Source organism: Telmatherina bonti (genome assembly GCF_933228915.1).
Source record: "Telmatherina bonti genome assembly, chromosome: 24".
Lineage (NCBI taxonomy): Eukaryota > Metazoa > Chordata > Actinopteri > Atheriniformes > Telmatherinidae > Telmatherina > Telmatherina bonti.
Genome location: NC_136633.1, coordinates 19,863,381 through 19,881,191, shown reverse-complemented (window position 1 = coordinate 19,881,191; position 17,811 = coordinate 19,863,381). Strand labels below are relative to the sequence as shown.

At 39.7% G+C, this 17,811-nt stretch overlaps 7 protein-coding genes and 1 pseudogene across 8 annotated transcripts; 3 read left to right on the top strand and 5 right to left on the bottom strand.

The window, feature by feature from the left end:
• Positions 1 to 222: 222 nt before the first annotated feature.
• LOC306774138 (gamma-crystallin M2-like) lies at positions 223 to 1,908 on the bottom strand (the record flags this gene model as incomplete). The annotated part of the gene is made up of 3 exons (XM_079264120.1): positions 223 to 495; positions 617 to 859; positions 1,891 to 1,908. The coding sequence occupies 3 exons, from the start codon at positions 1,906 to 1,908 to the stop codon at positions 223 to 225; spliced, it is 534 nt and encodes a 177-aa protein (XP_079120246.1).
• A 527-nt stretch (positions 1,909 to 2,435) lies between these two features.
• Positions 2,436 to 4,646, bottom strand: LOC306774137 (gamma-crystallin S-1-like; the record flags this gene model as incomplete). The annotated part of the gene is made up of 4 exons (XM_079264119.1): positions 2,436 to 2,705; positions 3,000 to 3,242; positions 3,311 to 3,335; positions 4,579 to 4,646. The coding sequence occupies 4 exons, from the start codon at positions 4,644 to 4,646 to the stop codon at positions 2,436 to 2,438; spliced, it is 606 nt and encodes a 201-aa protein (XP_079120245.1).
• Positions 4,647 to 5,210: 564 nt separating this feature from the next.
• On the bottom strand, positions 5,211 to 6,206 carry LOC306774135 (gamma-crystallin M2-like; the record flags this gene model as incomplete). Its single annotated transcript, XM_079264117.1, has 3 exons — positions 5,211 to 5,486; positions 5,873 to 6,115; positions 6,198 to 6,206. 3 exons carry the CDS (start codon positions 6,204 to 6,206, stop codon positions 5,211 to 5,213), a joined length of 528 nt encoding a protein of 175 aa, XP_079120243.1.
• Positions 6,207 to 7,582: 1,376 nt separating this feature from the next.
• LOC306773733 (gamma-crystallin M3-like) lies at positions 7,583 to 8,782 on the bottom strand (the record flags this gene model as incomplete). The annotated part of the gene is given in 5 exon segments (XM_079263631.1): positions 7,583 to 7,861; positions 8,370 to 8,618; positions 8,705 to 8,731; positions 8,735 to 8,737; positions 8,741 to 8,782. Coding segments are annotated over 5 exon segments (600 nt in total).
• A 581-nt stretch (positions 8,783 to 9,363) lies between these two features.
• Positions 9,364 to 10,178, top strand: LOC306773734 (gamma-crystallin M3-like; the record flags this gene model as incomplete). Its single annotated transcript, XM_079263632.1, has 3 exons — positions 9,364 to 9,372; positions 9,495 to 9,761; positions 9,900 to 10,178. The coding sequence occupies 3 exons, from the start codon at positions 9,364 to 9,366 to the stop codon at positions 10,176 to 10,178; spliced, it is 555 nt and encodes a 184-aa protein (XP_079119758.1).
• A 1,575-nt stretch (positions 10,179 to 11,753) lies between these two features.
• On the top strand, positions 11,754 to 12,642 carry LOC306774134 (gamma-crystallin M3-like; the record flags this gene model as incomplete). Its single annotated transcript, XM_079264116.1, has 3 exons — positions 11,754 to 11,765; positions 11,979 to 12,221; positions 12,370 to 12,642. 3 exons carry the CDS (start codon positions 11,754 to 11,756, stop codon positions 12,640 to 12,642), a joined length of 528 nt encoding a protein of 175 aa, XP_079120242.1.
• Positions 12,643 to 12,787: 145 nt separating this feature from the next.
• LOC306774133 (gamma-crystallin S-1-like) lies at positions 12,788 to 15,216 on the top strand (annotated as a pseudogene). The gene is made up of 4 exons: positions 12,788 to 12,792; positions 14,394 to 14,460; positions 14,619 to 14,861; positions 14,947 to 15,216. The product of its transcript is annotated as a gamma-crystallin S-1-like (transcript).
• Positions 15,217 to 15,515: 299 nt separating this feature from the next.
• LOC306774132 (gamma-crystallin M2-like) lies at positions 15,516 to 16,639 on the bottom strand (the record flags this gene model as incomplete). Its single annotated transcript, XM_079264115.1, has 3 exons — positions 15,516 to 15,791; positions 16,303 to 16,578; positions 16,631 to 16,639. The coding sequence occupies 3 exons, from the start codon at positions 16,637 to 16,639 to the stop codon at positions 15,516 to 15,518; spliced, it is 561 nt and encodes a 186-aa protein (XP_079120241.1).
• Positions 16,640 to 17,811: the final 1,172 nt, after the last annotated feature.

Genomic DNA, 17,811 nt, shown 5'->3' with positions numbered 1-17,811 from the left:
TAAAGGAAATACTTTATAAAATATGATTCTATATCTAATCTGCTGATTAACCAGGAATTTGATCCTCTTGTTCTTTTTATTCCGCTTCATAATAAAAATGAAGTAAAACACACACATTCAGCAGCAGTTTATCTACGCTTGAGGGTTTATTTGTAGGAGATTTCACTTGGAAAGATAAGAAACAGGGAAGGGACAGAGTTTAAAGAGTCATTTGAGTTGTGATTAAAAGTCCACAACACATCGAATGGAGCCAACAGCTGAGTGCAGAGCCCCCCACTCAGAGTGCCGCCTGTATTCTCCCTTTTCCAGCAGGTACTGACGCCCCCTGTAATTTGGATTCTCAAAGAAGACCCAGATGCCATCCTGGACATGCGCTGATTGGACATCCCGGTAGCGCCAGCGGTCCTGCAGGTTGGGCAGGTCTTCACTTAACTCCATCATCTGGCCGCTGAAATCTGGACGTTCGTAGATGCGGATCCTGTGCCTGCTGGATGGCTTGATCATAAAGAATAAAGATACATATTAATAACAACAAATGAGCCCAAAAAAAAAAACGTAGAAGACAGACAGATAAATGAAGTTAATGCTGAGCTTTTTTATAGGAAGGAGGTCTTACAGGTCTGATAAGACGACAGGAGCGGATGGTGTCACTGAAGCCATTCCAGCTCTGGAACGTTGGATACTCCCCTCTCATGAGGATGTACTGGTAGCCCATATACTGGGGTCTCTCATAGATGACCCAGGTCCCACCCTCCACACGGATGGAGTTACAGTGGCTGAAGTGGGAGCTGAGCTCAGGACAATCACTGCTGCATTCATAATAATGACCCTGGAAGTTCTTGTCCTCATAAAAGAAGATCTACAAGCGAGAAACTTGGTTAACACAATGTTTTAGGCCTCTGAACCAATCAAAAGGCTCAAATGAATACTTCTGAATTACAATAAAGGCAATATTTTAAGATGTGTATTAGTATTTGTGTTGCTGGTGAAGAATGAATGAATATGGCACACAGCATTAATGAAAATAGTTTCCGGCTTGTCTAAAAACAAAGACTTTGCAGATTAATATGAATAATATCGCTTTGGAACGATGCAGCTGTAGCTCTAAACCTCTATCAGAACATATTACAATATGTGAAGCAGAAGATAAATAAATAGGATTTATTACCGGCAGTTCAAGGCAAGGTGTCTAAAATGGCCATATTGACTCAGTTTTGCTCCATCTTTTCTCAAAGCTGCCCAACTGGGAGCCATCAGATTTGACAAGGTTTAACAAAAGCAAGATAGATGTCCAGTTAAACAACTGCTGTAAGATACTCATAGTAAATCCAAATGGTATAACGTTGCAGCTGTGGGATGAAATACAGTCTGTTTTGTCGCCTTCTAGTGGCCAAAAATAAAAATCCTCTGGTTTTAATCACCACCCTCAAACAATTTTAAGGCAAAATTGCTATTTTGAACCTTTTTTTTTTTTTTTTTTTTTTTTTTTTTTAGAAAATAATCTGTGCTTGTGGTATTGGTACATATGGTTGTACCAAAAAGAATAAACAATAAAAACTGTCTTCACACTAATAGTAAATAGAAGAAGACATGCATGTTTTTATATCTGAGAATGTTGCCATGCTTCCTCTTTACAAGTGGAAACAGCTGATTAGAAATGAGCTTATACTAAAAAGGTGCTTCCAGTATTCTAGTTTTTCCACTTCCCATCAACCTTTTGTAATCCAGGGATTTTAAGTGCATAAATACCCACTGAGGAAATCTAGTGAAAATAATTTAATATTTAAGTAAATGTTTTAGAACAGGGACAAACACACTAAAGGTAAACACATCTCAGAGAAAGTGAGCTGAATTCTTAAATACGTCATACGTTAAAGCCACAGTACCAACCTTCCCCTCACGCTCCATAGTCGTCAAATTTTCCTCCTCAGCCAATCAAATCCAAGACTCTGCGCTCACACTGCATCCCTGATGCTCCACTTTTATATAAAGGCAGATGAAATGCATCACCAGCATAATTATTGTCATTCAGATGAGCTCTCTATTAACACATTAGCTGATTCGGCAATTGTTGGATGGCCTTTTTTTTTAGTGTTAATATAGAAATTTGGACTAAATGTTGCATAAATATGGACCCTTTTCAGTGAGGATGCATTAAATGATCATGCATCTTTTTAAATTTGATTATTTTTCTAGCTATAAAGGAATACGTTTATGTTGATTTTGTTTGTACATCGTGCATCAGATTGTTCTTTAATGTGGATGTGAAATCAGCTGTTTTGCCCTTCTGTTTATATCTGTCATACTTATAATACATGATTAGTGAAAAGTGTAATTAATGTGTTATAAGTAAGAAACAACATAGTTTTAGCAACCAAAGTTCATGCATTTATTTTTTAAATTGCATATTATAAATGTAATACTTTTAGTTTTCACTAATTCTTAACTCGACGGATAGATCCAACACTGGGCTGCATGCCCCCCCATGCAGAATGCCGTCTGTATTCACCCTTCTCCAGCAGGAACTGACGCCCTCTGTAGTTGGGGTGCTCGTAGAAGATCCAGGCCCCTTCAAACACTTTGCAAGAGTGGACATCGCGGCTCTGCCAATGCTCCAGGAAGGTGGGCATGTTTTCTGCCAGCTCCATCGACTCACCCTCAAAGTTTGGCTTTTCCCAAACCTTCATCCTCCATGAATTGCCCACCTGGAAGTAAGAAATGAAAGATTAAAAAAGAAAATCTGTGGCGCTTGAAGGCTAAAGGAGGGAAAGTCCACATTCCTTTCAGATGCAAGTCTCTTTTTATAGCTCACATTTGTCTGACTTACATGCAAATGAGTAAAGTCGTGTAAAAATCCTAAAAACTAAGCTTTGAAACTGACGTGCAATCTGTTATGATATTCATGTTGGGTTGCTGTAAACTAACTTTGAGTTTTAGAAACATTCATGAACATATGATTTATAAAATACATAGAAAAACACTGTCTACTTTTAACTTACATGCCTAATAATGCGACAGGACCTGACAGCTTCGTTGATGCCCAACCAATACTGGTAGTCCGGATACTGTCCTGGGCTTAGCACATACTGGTAACCCATGTAGTTTGGTCTCTCATACACCACCCAGAATCCCCCCTCCACCTTGATGGAGTTGCAATGGGCGATGTATGTGTGCAGCTCGCTGGAGTCACTATCACACTCGTGGAATCGACCCTGGAAGTTTCTATCCTCGTAGAAGATGATCTGGAAAAAGACACGGTTTGATAAGTTGTGAACATGAGTACAACGTGTCCATGTGAAACTTACCGTACCTTCTCCATAGTTAAGATCAATAGTCTTGAGGTGTTAAATTTGAGATTAAAGCAGTCACTTCTGATATTCTCTTTATACACATCTAGAACAATAAAACTCAGCACATGGTTTGCTTTGTGTGAAATGGATTATTCAAAGAGCAATTCAAATATTTATCCAGGCTGATCACATTGTTCGGAAGCAGTGACTCCTGTTGAATGCAAAGTGCAAAGTGCCAAAAAAAGCCGCTGGATGCAGCAGAGCGCGCTGACAAAAACAAGGGTACTGCAGGACATTTGGGTTGAAATGAAGCACTCATAGCTGAGTCAGTGACACAGCAGGAAGGTAGGAAGGCACTAGAGGCTTCATGGATAATATGCAACAAGTTGACATCAAAGATACAACTGAAACAGCAATTAGTTTTTTGATTGATTATTTACTTCTATAGAAACATGAAACTTAAAGTTCCTCTACATTAAAAATGGTAACATAAAATGGATCAGTTTCATGGAAGCCCATGTCGTTTTGGAGCATTTGTAAAAGAAATGATTGCTGGATTGGACAAGTTTTCTGTCCGTTCAGTCTTCCTCACGTTTTTTTTTTTTCACATTGAAGTAGCACTATGTGACTTCCTGACCTTACAAACATGTTTTGGACTCAATTTAATGGCACATTAACTTCATAGATTCCGGGAGATGTTATTGCCCAGTTGATTCCTGAGGCTGAATAGCAGCACTTTTCAACATTTCAATATTATTATTTTATTACCATATTACACTCGCAACTGGACATAAACAAAGAGGCTATTTTGAACACGCACTGTGCATGATTGTTAAAAAAAAATGCAAGAGGGAATTAATGGAAAAGAAAGAAAAATATAGAGAGAAAGGGAAAGAGCAAGATATAGGACAAGGGTCGAAACTGGACTGACTTTTACTGGCTGGAGAGAGCTCAGAGTAGAGACAAGATGCATGACAGATGCTGAATCAGTCTTCAGTTCAGGGTGTCTCACTGAGAAAACCTATCAAAGTTCAGCAGTGTGGCTTTAATGCTCCTGAGAGGAGGAATCTAGAGGTGTTAATAGTGAATTGACATGTCTCCAGGCTGTTGTTTTCCAACGGGCAGTATGCAGTATGTTGGTCTTTTATGCCTTATATAGGCAGTTTTTTGGTTTGTTTGTTTGCTAAGGCAACTAACACTGATTTGCCCTTCATTCTTGGCTGAACATGCAGGGAATTATTCTAAAACTTCCTCTGCATTGATCACAAAGATCTACTGGGAAAAATACAAGATGAAATCAGCTGCTATGTTTTTAAAGAAGCCCTCTCCTTGCAATCTGTCACACTGCACTGCCATATTTCTACAGTAGCCCAGACAAACCAAACCCTGTTTTCTTGAGTGTGAAGTATTTTATATATTTTTTTGGCATCTACTATACCTTAGATGTATATGGAAGGAAAATGTGAAGTAAGTTATATAACTAGTTGAAATCTGCAGCTTGTCTGGGAAAAAATGTCAACATACCCGACAGCTTTTGTTAACAGGGCTGTTGTGCAATATGTCTTTGACATTTATACTTGCTTGGTGTTCCTATTTCATTCTTTTTAAGAGAAAAGAAATTTAATTATAAAATTTTTGTGGGAACTTATTATTTTTAGGAGGATTACTCAGCCAGTGAAAACAGTTGTATTGGATCTATTTTAGGGAAATAAATAAAGTCACTTGAAAGGCCTCAGACCATCCAATAAGAAAATTAGATGTCAGATATTTTTACTGCAGTTTTGTCAGCAAACCACAGGTCAACATGGCACATATTCCTAAACTAAAAAGGACAAAAGGCAGTGTTTGCTTCTCATTCTCTTTTATTTTATCTATCATGAAGTGCAGGAATTTAGAGAAGGTCTTGCATCACTTTTTCAATTAAAACTCTGTGATCCTGCGGAAGGAGCCGACACCAGGCGAGGTTGCCCCCCAGTCGTTGTGCTGCCGGTATTCGCCTCGCTCCAGCAGGTACTGGTGCCCCCTGTAGTTGGGGAGGTCATAGAAAACCCAGGCGCCGTCTGTTACCACGCAGGAGTAGGCCTCACGCATCTTGTAGGTGTCATAGACCGAAGGACAGTCGTCAGAGCACTCCACCATTTGCCCTCCAAAGTCCGGCCTCTCATACAGCCTCAGCTTCCAAGCACTGCCGTAAACCTGTAAAGAAAGGCGTCACTTTTCTTGGTTCTCAAAACTTCTATAGAGTACGATTACGGCAAAACTTTTTTTTATGAGACGTTTTAAGTCATGTTTCACAAAAAGCAAAAGAAGAAGCTGAAATGCGCCAAATTGCTCTACAGAAATGTGAAAATATCAGTTTCTGCAGTCAGTTTGCAGCCGTTTTACCATCCTGTTTGGAGATTGTTCTGAAAGTTTCTCTTTTATTCTTTTGTTTTATATAAAACCTGCAAGTTGCTGATCAGAGTTCTGAACCAGCAGTCTGCACACATCCTGATTCTGCATTACTGTCATGCTGAAAAACACATTTCCTGACACCTACAATGAAGAGTTCTTTACATTGTTATTGCATGGGCAACTCTTACGTTCTTCACTGCGCGGCAGGATTTTACGCTGTCACTGAAGGCCATCCACAGCTGGTTGTCAGTGTACTCCCCAGGGCTGAGAACATACTGGAAACCCTTGTAGTTGGGCCTCTCGTAGATCACCCACACGCCACTCTCTACCCGGATGGAGTTGCAGCGGGTGAAGTATGTGTGCAGGTCGGCACAGTCGCTGCTGCAGTTATAGCAGCGGCCCTGGAACTTCTTCTCCTCAAAAAAAGTGATCTGTAAAAAAACATGTTTGATCAGTGCTTAAACTATAGAAGTTATTAAAAATCCATGCAGGTTGTTCCAGGTTTTATCTTACCTTCCCCATTTGGATGCAGTGTAGACCTCATTTTTTCGCTGCAGCCCCATCAAAGTATTTATTGATAAACAAAATGTGCAGAGTGTGGCAAGTCTTTGATACCCAAATGAGGTAGATTTACATATCAGCAAAACGGCTTGGTGCTGTTTGATTTGCCTTTGTTCTGGTCTGATGATGACTCTGGATCAAACACATGCTGGAACAGCGAAGGCAGAGGTTCGGCGTCAGCTCCTGTGACCTGAATGATCATTTCACTGAATTGGTTCAGCTGTGTCTGTGTCAAATCTGCTTAGAGCTCTGCATCTTTATTCTGGTTCAGATGAATAAAAACACAGATGCAAAGTTAAATGTAAAATGATACAAATGCACAAAATAAAAATAAATTTAGCACCCCCCTTTTTGTAAAATATAATTTTAAATGAGTTAAAAGAGACATTAATGCATGCTTTAAATTTTCAAATAAGCTAGGCTAGGCTATGCTAAGCTAAGCTAAGCTAAGCTAAACTAAGCTAAGCTAAGATAAGCCAAGATAAGATAAGATAAGATAAAGTAAGCTAAGATAAGCTAAGCTAAGATAAGATAAGATAAAATAAACTAAGCTAAACTAAGATAAGATAAGGTAAGTTAAGCTAAGCTAAGATAAGACAAGATAAGATAGGATAAGATATTGGTTTGTCTATTTAAGAAAGTAGGGAGTCACATCTTTAACTGCTCAGATGATAAACAGGTAATAAAACATACAGGCACATATATGTTTATCACCTCTTCATTGCTAAAATACTCTGCTGGCATATTCATTCATTGTGCAGTTTCTGGTTCAGGTATTCATTCAAAAGCAGGTATGAGGTACTTATGAATCCTTTGCTCTACTTTAGAGGTAAGTCACACTGAATCCATTAATTTTAGCATTACACTTCTTGCTCTTTTTTTTTTTTTATTACTTTTCAGTTAACATCTATTCTGTGCTTTTTGCCATGAACAGCTGGGCATTTGGAATACAAAATGAAATTAAATGAATGAAAAACACTTTATTAATCCAAAGGGAAATTCAATTGTTTTTGGAATATGTTGCAAGCCGGATGTGTAACGGTCCAGTCAAACTCAAAAAGTTTTGCCTCACCTTTACTACAGCCCGTAAGTGCTATGTTGGATCAGCTGCTTTAACTGGATGTGTGTTTCTAGATGCTTGTGTTAAACTTGTTTGAGTGCAAGAAGTCAGCAGCTAAAGTTTTTTTTTTATTATTTCCTTTCAAATACTTAGCATTAGATCTTCTGCCAATGCTGCAGCATGGAAGAAACAGTTTACAAAATACTAAAAAGCAGGTATTACAATGGTTGAATTTTAGTTTGCTTTATTTTTCAACATGGTACATTCAGACTTTGAGTTAACAGGTGTCCATGATGCGCCTGATAGAGCTGAACCTCATTACGTTGCCCATAGCTATCTCTCTAAGGTTCCTGTGCTCTCCAGGCCTCAGGTACAGCATCCTGCCTCTGTAGCCGGGCTGCTCGAACATCAGCCAGTGGCCTTCCATGACATTGCAGGACTGGCAGTCAGACATGTGGAGGCGGTCCATCATGTTGTCGCAGTCGTCCATCAGCTCGTGCATCTGCCCTCCGAAGTTCTCCCTCTCATAGATCCTCAGCCGGAAGGGTCCACGGTGCTGCAGAGAGGGAAATACTGGAGTCATGGATGAAAAATAAATATTAAACATAAATATTTACACTTTGGGTGCATTGAAGGTGTCACTTTCCATACCAACAGTGACCTGATTAGTGGAATAACAACAGCTCCTCACTGTTGGGTAAAAATGATTAGAATCGACTAAAATGAGTTGATAATATTTCCATTTTACGCCTATTTATTTGATGCATCTGTCTTCCTTGTATTATTACTTTTAACGTAATAGTTAAAAAGTTTTTCCCTAAGCCCAGCATCAGTGCATTTTTGACTCATATAGGTGTAAAGATAACAAGTTTAATTCCATTGTCTTACAGTCTTCCCCTGCAAATGCAGGACTCTTCAGTTCTGTTAGCTCTGCAAACTAGTTTTATTCAAATTTGCAGTGAAATCTGGAAAATGGATCATTTTCTCATTTGCAAAAAGGGTTCTAAATGTGTTTTGGGTTTAAATTAAATATCTAAAATGATGTTTTAAGTTATTCCACCTACCATGGGGATCATACGACATGATCTGATGCAGTCGCTGGTGCTCATCCCCATCAAACGTTGGTTGTCTGGATATTCGCCCCTCCTCACCAGTATCTGGTGGCCCATGAAGTTGGGCTTCTCGTAGACCATGAAGAGGCCGCTCTCCACCCTGCAGGAGTTACACCTGCTCAGGTAGGAAGTGACCTCCGGGCAGTCGCTGCTGGTTTCATAGGAGCGACCCTGGAAGTTCCTTTCCTCATAGAATATGATCTGCAAACCCCCACCAAGAGAAACTGCAACTTAAAACATTTCACAGCTATTTTGGTGTTTGCAGTGTTTTGATGGGTTTTACTTACCCTTCCCACGGTCATGATATTTGTGAGCTAATCTCAGATGTACAGCATCAACATCGACCCTTTTCCCTTTTTATACATTGCACAGCCGTAGTATTTCCACATGGCTTGTGCTGAAACCTTTGAGTCATCACTCTATATTGTGGCACAGAGCAGCACTATAGGATGGCAGATTTTACTGTACGTCAGAATCTGCAATACAGTTGCTACTCTGAATTGAATATTAGGTTTTATTCTCGCTTCCTGCATTGTCAACTCTTTAATTCATGTCTTTCTGCACAAATCGAGTGTGCATACAGACAAGAGTGAGCATTCGCAGTGTTATGATGAAGAACATTCAGCAAACTGGAAGAAACTCTTCGGATTACACAAAGAAACGAAACTTCTGCCTTGAGTCAAATGAAAGAGAAATAATTGTAAAAAAAAAAACAAGTCATTGGAAAATCTTGCTTCTGCTACGACCTGGCACGACCTCCCTGAACTACATTCAACATACAATGATAACCATTCAGGTGTACTGTAAAAAAAAAAATCAGTGCAGACACGTGAACCTCATGATGAGTCATGATGTTTCAAACAAAGGCGTGTAAGGTGGTCTGCGACTGATGCTCTATATAAACATGGTACTGGCTGGCATCATTTGGAGAAACCACAACGCCACCATGGGCAGGGTATGGTATATAACTTATATTTCTATAAACTGTTGCAAACTATTCCCATCCAGCCAAATGGTAAAACCTTCTGTGCCAAAGTAGCAGTAACTCTCTATTTTCTCATTTTTTTCTCGCTGCAGATCATTTTCTATGAGGAGAGGAACTTCCAGGGTCGCTCCTATGAGTGCAGCAGCGACTGCTCTGACATCCACATGCACCTGAACCGCTGCAACTCCTGCAGGGTAGACAACGGCTGCTTTGTGGTGTATGACCGCTCCAACTTCACGGGGAACCAGGTCTTCCTGAGGAGAGGGGAGTACCCTGATTTTCAGCGTATGGGAAGCACGATGGGTATGATGGGCATGGCGATGATGGACACCGTCCGGTCCTGCCGCATGATCCCCATGGTGAGACATTTTAGTGGTTGTTTGCTTTCTTGTTTTGTATTTTCAGCCATCTTGCAGGTACCATAAGACACCCTTGTTTAAATGGCCTAAGCACCAGTGCTCCAAAAGTCAGTGATGTGTCTTTTCTTCCTCCAGCAGCACAGGGGACAGTTCAGGATGAGGATCTACGAAAGAGAGAACTTTGGAGGGCAGATGCATGAGCTGATGGATGACTGCGAGTCTCTGCAGGATCGATTCTACATGTCTGACTGCCAATCCTGCAACGTGATGGACGGCCACTGGCTGATGTTCGAGCAGCCCAGCTACAGAGGCAGGATGCTGTACCTGAGGCCTGGAGAGCACAGGAACCTCCGAGAGATGGGAATGAGCAACATGATGAGAATAAGCTCCATCAGACGCATCGTGGATGTGTGTTGAATGCCAAGTTTTTTTCAGAAAAAACTGTAGAACAAAAATAAACATATTTTGAAGGATCTATTTTGCTTGCTTTATTTAGCTGGAGAATTGTCTGTGTTAATGCCAGGTTTCAATATTAGAACCTTGAGTACGCATGAAGCGTGAAGAAAAACAATACTAGAAGAGACTGGATTTGTGAAGAAACTATTATTCATAATTAGTTTCAGGCTATAAATCTTGAATATGTAGAATATTAAAGTGATATACAGTGATCATACTGCAGTGGAGCAGAATGCATAAAAATAATCATTCAATGAGAAAAAGATGCATAAAACTTTAGGTGCTTTTGGTCTTGATCTCTGTCCAGCATGCTGTGTGTTTGGCTGTTTGGGAGAATCCATCTGAGTGAATTGTTTGTTTTTGATAAATGTGATATTTTTATGTTAACTCTAAACAGCTCACATTTAAAATGCTTTATCAATGTGGTTTGTCATCTGTAAAACCATTAAAGAAAGTAGTAAAAGACTAAAGTGCCATTTTCCAACCCCTCTAACCCCCATATTTTTCTATTAAATGTTATGCAACAAAAGAAGATATTTTTCTGTGTGGTATAAAAATAAATCAGAACATTTTTTATTAATACAGCTCAAAATAACAAACATGAAAAATTTTTTTTTTAAATTAAAAAAAAAAAGAAAAAGTGAAATTTTATATTTTGAGTGGTTGTGATTCTTCTGCTTCTTATATAAAGAAAAAGAGTTGTTGATGATGATGAACATCCCACCACAACTTTCAGTTGGAGAGGGAAAACTAACATCGCAGTGTGATTTGAGGATAGTGTAAACAGAAAAGCCTCATCTTATAGTTTACTTGTGACATTGTAAGTTGTCCAGTTTATCCTCTGATGAGCAAACAATAAAACATCGAACCCTTTTGACACACCTATAAGACGATGTTGCTGATAATATGAGTACCGGTAGGTTGTTGTTGTTCAGACAAGTGGTTCCCGAACCTTTTGAGCCACAAACCCTCAAGATCACATATATTGGCGTTGTTGACTTCAGCTATTTAAGTAAAAGGCTTGAAAACTGCCAGAAGTGTTTTTTTGGTGGATTATGTTCACATTTACAGCTGTGATCTAAAATCTGCTCCTCTTGCAGAGATCGTGTCAAATTCAGATTTTTATTAAAACATGAATACACACATTGTTCATGCATTTGTTAAAAATTCATTTCATAATTTAATCTCTTTTTATCAATTAATCAAGTCCAAAATTTATTTGATAAATATAAGCTATTCCTTTTTTTTTTTCAACTATGATTTACTAACCCCTGACATTGTCTTGGGAACCCCAGTTTGGAATTTGGACAATTAAAATGATAAATGTGCTATAAATCATTTGCTTTGTCATGAAATCTGCCGGTCCATAGTTTCATCTGGATGCCTGCAGTGTTCACAGTTTTGATGTACAGTAATGGATAGTAGGGACTTCCATGATGCGCTGATTCAGGTGTTTTATACAATTGAGAGGCAGATTCTTTTTATGTCACATGATGCATAAAAGGCAGCACGCCAGTGAGGAGAACAACAGAAATCATGAGTGGAAAGGTAATGCGATGCACAGATCTATGCTGCAGCCAATGCACTGATCCACACACAGAACATCAGGATCACTTCTGATTTTATTCTGGAAATGTTGCAGTGCATGATGCCTGTGCAACAATTGCGCAAAGATTTGTGTAGTTTGTCCACAGAACTAGAACTAGTTTTTCATTGAATGTTCTCATGTTGGAACCACACACAATCTCTCTTTCTCTTCAGATCACCTTCTTCGAGGAGAGAAACTTCCAGGGCCGCTCGTATGAGTGCGTCAGTGACTGCTCAGAGATTGCCTCTCACCTGAGCCAATGCAGCTCCTGCAGGGTGGAAAGCGGATCCTTCATGGTGTATGACCAGCCCAACTTCATGGGCCAGCAGTACCTCCTGACCAGGGGAGATTACCCCGAGTATCAGCACACCATTGGCTTCAGTGACTGCATTCAGTCCTGCCGTCTTGTCCCTGTGGTAAATATACTATCAGCTGAGAATGAAAACAGATGGATATGTGAAAGTCTTATGAATTGGATGCTGTTCAACCTCACCTCTTAAGAAAAACGCTCGCATCGAGACACTGATTCTATGATTTCATGTTTCCTGTGTTGCACTTTCACAGCACAAGGGGCCTTTCAAGTTGAGGATCTACGAGAGAGCAAACTTCGAAGGCCAGATGCACGAACTGACCAACGACTGCGACTCCATCCGGGACAGCTGTCACATGTCGGACATGCAGTCCTGTAATGTGATGGACGGTTACTGGCTGATGTTTGAGCAGGCAAACTACGAAGGCCGGATGTTTTATCTGCGCCCTGGAGAGTACAGAAGCCTCAGAGAAGTCTGCAGAGACAACATGAAAGTTAACTCCATCAGGCGCATCACAGAGTCTTAGCTGTTTCACGACTTCTCCTTCAGCCAATGAGTTTTGCAGAAGATTTGTTGTGTTCATATGAACAATCTGTCCAAGTGAAAGGCAAAAAGGAGCTTTTTAAATCCCAAACCTGTGATGTGTGGATTGTTTGAATGTAATTCCAATTATGATGTATGATTTAATGTCAATTTACCTCTTATGCTTTGCAATGCGCACAATAAATTGACTGGCTGCAAACTGGTGTTATTACGTTTTTAATCACATTTTTATGAATGTGAACATAAACACACAGCCTGATCCAAATGTCAGAGTCGATGAGATAAGGCTGCACAGAAAATTTACATACAGATAATAAGACAAAGACAGTCGATAATAATTACAGCCTTGCATAAATAAATGACGTCACACTCGACTAGCCAACGTTTATACGAAGACACTCACTTTAAACAGCTGCTTTCTCAAGTTTACTGGATATTTTCAGTATTATCAAGTCAATACTGATATATTAAACATGTCTAATTCTAATTTAGCTTCTTTTTTGTCAATCGAAAACACAAAAAAAACAACTAATTCTGGAAGACCAGTCCAGTAAAGACACACATGAACATATGATATCTTCATGGAACAGTTTACAGCGATGATTTAGACCCCTTAGTTTAATAAAAATAAATTAAAAAACCAGATATATAAAAAATGTCTAATTCTAATTTAGCTTCTTTTTTGTCAATCAAAAACACACATAAAACAACTAAATCTGGAAGACCAGTCCAGTAAAGACACACACGGCCAAATGATATCTTTATGGAACAGTTTACAGTGGTGATTTAAACCCCTCAGGTTGACTTAAAACACAATAAACATGACCATGATATTGTAACAGCTTTAGCTCTTCCATGTCATACACTAAAGTTTACTACATTGGTACTATTTGTCAGATGGATGCATCTGTGCATGCATGAGAATGAAATGAGACAATTTTACTTCTGCATAAGCTGCAGAGGAGATTCTCATACACGCTGCACAGCTGTGAACACTCTGCAAGTGAAATGCACAGATGTGCAGTTTATACCTGATGAGGCCACTGCTTTGTTTTGCTGCATTAAATCTGTCACATGCAGGCTGCATTTAAATTGACGTTCTGGAGCTTAACCCATAGAGGATGTCACAATGTGGGGATTGCAAATGAACAGGCTGGAGGTGATGTGAAAAAAGTTGTTGACATTCTGACACGAAGAGAGAAAAACATTCTGGGGATTGTTAATGTTATAAAAGGCGGCCATTGCTCTGCAGAGAGGTGGTCGCTCCATGTAGCGCTCACGGGATTTTGGATCATGACATTAGGGTTAAAGAGTCACAGCAGCTTTTACTGCCTTCAATTCCAAAATATACCACATTCATATCAAATGTTAGCTTTTAAAATGTAGTAATGGTAGAATGAATATAGCTTAACTCATATGTGAGCATTTATCTGCATTAAATTTAACGTGTTTCTGGTTCAAAGATAAGCTTGTCTGTAAAATGGTGTTGGGAAAATAAATCATCAGTTCTTGCAGTTGAGTTTTTCTACAGCTTCATGTGTCACTCCTTTTCAGTAAAACCTTTTATTTCCAGTTGTTCATACTTTATGTGTCACCGTAAAACAAACGCAACTGAGCTGCAGCTCAAAGGAAATAGCTGATATGCATTGTACGACACACAAAACAAAACAAAACCAGTTTTCTGTGAGAAAAAGCTGACCAGACCAGTCATTGTTCTGTCTCACAATAACTTAGGTCATCGGTGGGTTATAAAGGCAGCCCCGCTACAGTGTGACAAAAGTTAGCCGGCACAATGGGCAAGGTAAGGCTGCTTGTTTTTGCAAGGTCTTATTTGTGCTTCTGCATACCTGCTTGGATTATTCAGATGGAATCGATGAAACTGAGGCATTTTTCAGGTGGTAAAGTATGCACACTTCTAAATGGATGTTTTAAAGAAACCCTTCACTTCTGTTCCTGCAGATCATATTCTATGAGGACAGGAACTTCCAGGGTCGCTCCTATGAGTGCAGCAGCGAATGCTCTGATCTGCACTCCCACTTCAGCCGCTGCAACTCAATCAGAGTGGACACTGGTGACTGGATGGTCTATGAGAGACCCAACTATATGGGCTACCAGTATTTCCTAAGGAAGGGCGACTACACAGATTACCAGCGTTGGATGGGATTTAATGACTGTGTGCGATCCTGCCGTATGATCCCCATGGTAACCCTCAGTCTGACAGGTTAAACCTTTCAATTTAGCGCTTCTCTTTTCAAAAAGGCTAATAAATCATTTAACTTCTCTGCAGCACCAAGGCTCTCACAAAATGATGATCTACGAGCGCCCAGAGTTTGGGGGTCAGACGATGGAGCTGACTGAGGACTGCGCTTCCCTCTATGAACGCTTCCATTTCAATGATATCAACTCCTGCAACGTTATGGACGGCCATTGGATCTTTTATGAGCATCCCAATTACAGAGGGCGCCAGTACCTGATGCGCCCTGGTGAATACAGGAGGTTTCATGAGTGGGGAAGCCTGAGTGCCAGGGTGGGGTCTATCAAAAGTATCACTTTGTGAAAAAGTCAATGTCTGTGTGCTATCTATGTGATGTGCTATCAATAAAGTTGACAAATCTATCTGAACAACATTGCACTATCAACTGTTTTTCTTTTTGTTTGCGTTAATTCTCCTATTTGTTGAAAGTATTTGCTTCGGGACAAACTTTGATGTACGGGATCAGACTTGTCTTTAGATACAAGAAAAAAAAAGCTGATGGGAAAAAAAAAAACCAATTGGATACAAACACATACAAAGTCATTTATACCCAGGATTATGGAGTTTATTGAGAACAGACAAGAAGAATAAGATTCAGAAAATTAGTTAAAGTCGGTGATTCGCCTAAGCGAGCCAATCCTTGGACTGGCGCCTCCCCAGTCGCTGTATCTGCGGTACTCGCCGGGTCTCAGGTAGTAGGTCCTTCCCCTGTAGTTGGGCTGGTCATACAGCAGCCACTGGCCGTCGACCACGTTGCACGAGTTTATGTCAGACATACGGAGGCGATCCTGGATGTTGGGGCAATCGTCGCTGACTTCCTGCATTTGGCCGCCCATGTCTGGACGCTCATACAACCTGATTTTGTACGAACCACGGTGCTGCAGAGAGAATATTTGAGTTAGTTTTTGTCACTTTTAAACTTATTGAAGTTGTGTTTTTCTGACCACAAGCAAACAAACCAGTCTACTGTAATCTGAATATAAACCAATATTGAGACTGAAGCTTTTACATAAAAATTTTCATCAAAAAAATATTTCTTTTATGCTACGAGCAGTTTAATCAACAGTCCTTACTTGTCAAACATAAAATCATTTAGGTGATCCTGCTAACAGATCTACCAGAAGGTGTTTTTACTTTTTAGTACCATAACTGTGACCGAAGCTTGTTTATTATTGTAGGATCAGATTTTTATTACAGACCAGTGATGTAAAACCTCTGGCGTTTTGAAGAAAAATACCTCCTTACATAGACTTCTCTTCCTCAACTGCTTCCTTTAGTTAGTTTGAATTGTTTTGCAGCTTTTGTGCAGCAAAACAAGCCACTATGGGTAAATATTCTCAGAATTTCAGGCTGAAAAACAGCTTTTTAAAAACATAATCTGAGGCTTACTGTGGGAATCATGCGGCAGGAGCGAATGCAGTCATTGATGCCAATCATGCGCTGGTTGTCGGAGTATTCCCCCCTTCGCAGGAAGTACTGGTGGCCCAGATAGTGAGGTCTCTCATACACCATGAAACAGCCGCTCTCCACTCGGATGGAGTTGCAGCGGTTGAAGTAGGGGTGCAGGTCGGCGCAGTCACTCATGCACTCATGGTGCCGACCCTGGAAATTTCTATCCTCGTAGAATATGATCTGCAAATGGGATATGGTAAATTCTTCGCCTCCCTGCATGTTAAAACATATATGTAAAGAAAATTTAACGCATAATAAAACTTACCTTTCCCATTGTGATATTTGTGCGGGTAGACTGACACTCAACAGACGCGCACTACACCGCTGTCCTTTTATATTAAGTAGCTGTGTGATGGCACAGCATAAAGCATTGTCATCCAAATAGGTTTTATACCACGATTCCGGTTATGTATAGCGACGCACCGCCGTGTGATGATGACTTTTTGTTGTCCAGTTTTCACAAGTTCATCACTATTGATTAAAACACAACAGTAGTGCTGGTGGTCCAGAGGTCATCGCTCACAATATCAACAAAACAAAAGCGGTGATTTGCGTTCGTGTTATATTTGTAATGGTAACTCCACTTTTATCAAATTAATTCATTTATTTTTATTCACCTACACCTGAGGCTGAGAATGCATGAATTATAAACTGAGAAATGGATTGCCTTCTTGGTTCCTGTGCTGGCTGTGACTGATAGTTTCAACCACTATGATCCGGACTGATGTGTTACAACAAATCTTAATGATCAAACAGATTTATTACCAATTACAAATCACTAAATAAGGCATTGGAAATAGGAAGTAGATAAATTGGCTCAACTGAGAAGATAAACTATGTCTAAATGCAGTCATTTGTCCCTTAAAATAACCTAAAGTATGTTTTTACGTTAGTGTATATAAAACAAGCACCTCCTTTCATCATTTCATGTGGAGGGCCATGCTACTCTACCAGTGCACATCTGCATACATCATACTACTGCTTATGTTAGACCCTAAACTTCATTAATTTTGCACTTTCCTGCTCAGTTTCACATTTTTGCACAAGATGCCATTTACAGCCACCTCAAGAATGTAAAACTGTTGCTTATGAGCACCTTCCTCCCTCAACATCAACCTGACAATCGCTGCAAGAACAATGCATCACTTAGCATGATCTGCATTTATTCACAACTGATCCTAGAGACACTTAAACAGTGCTTTCACTGTGAAAAGGGGCCACTGAGTAAGACGTGTTGGGATTGGTTCTTGGCCTTAAATTGGATTATTAGATGAAAAAAAAAAAAATCAATATTTCTGGATTAAAAATGAATAATGTCTGAATCAAGCAGATTATATGCTACATATTAGAAAGTGTTCTACATAGCAGTTTTTTTGTTTTTGTTGTTTTATTATGGAAAAGATTTTCCATAATGTGATGCTATTTGCAATCTGCAGTGTTTTTGAA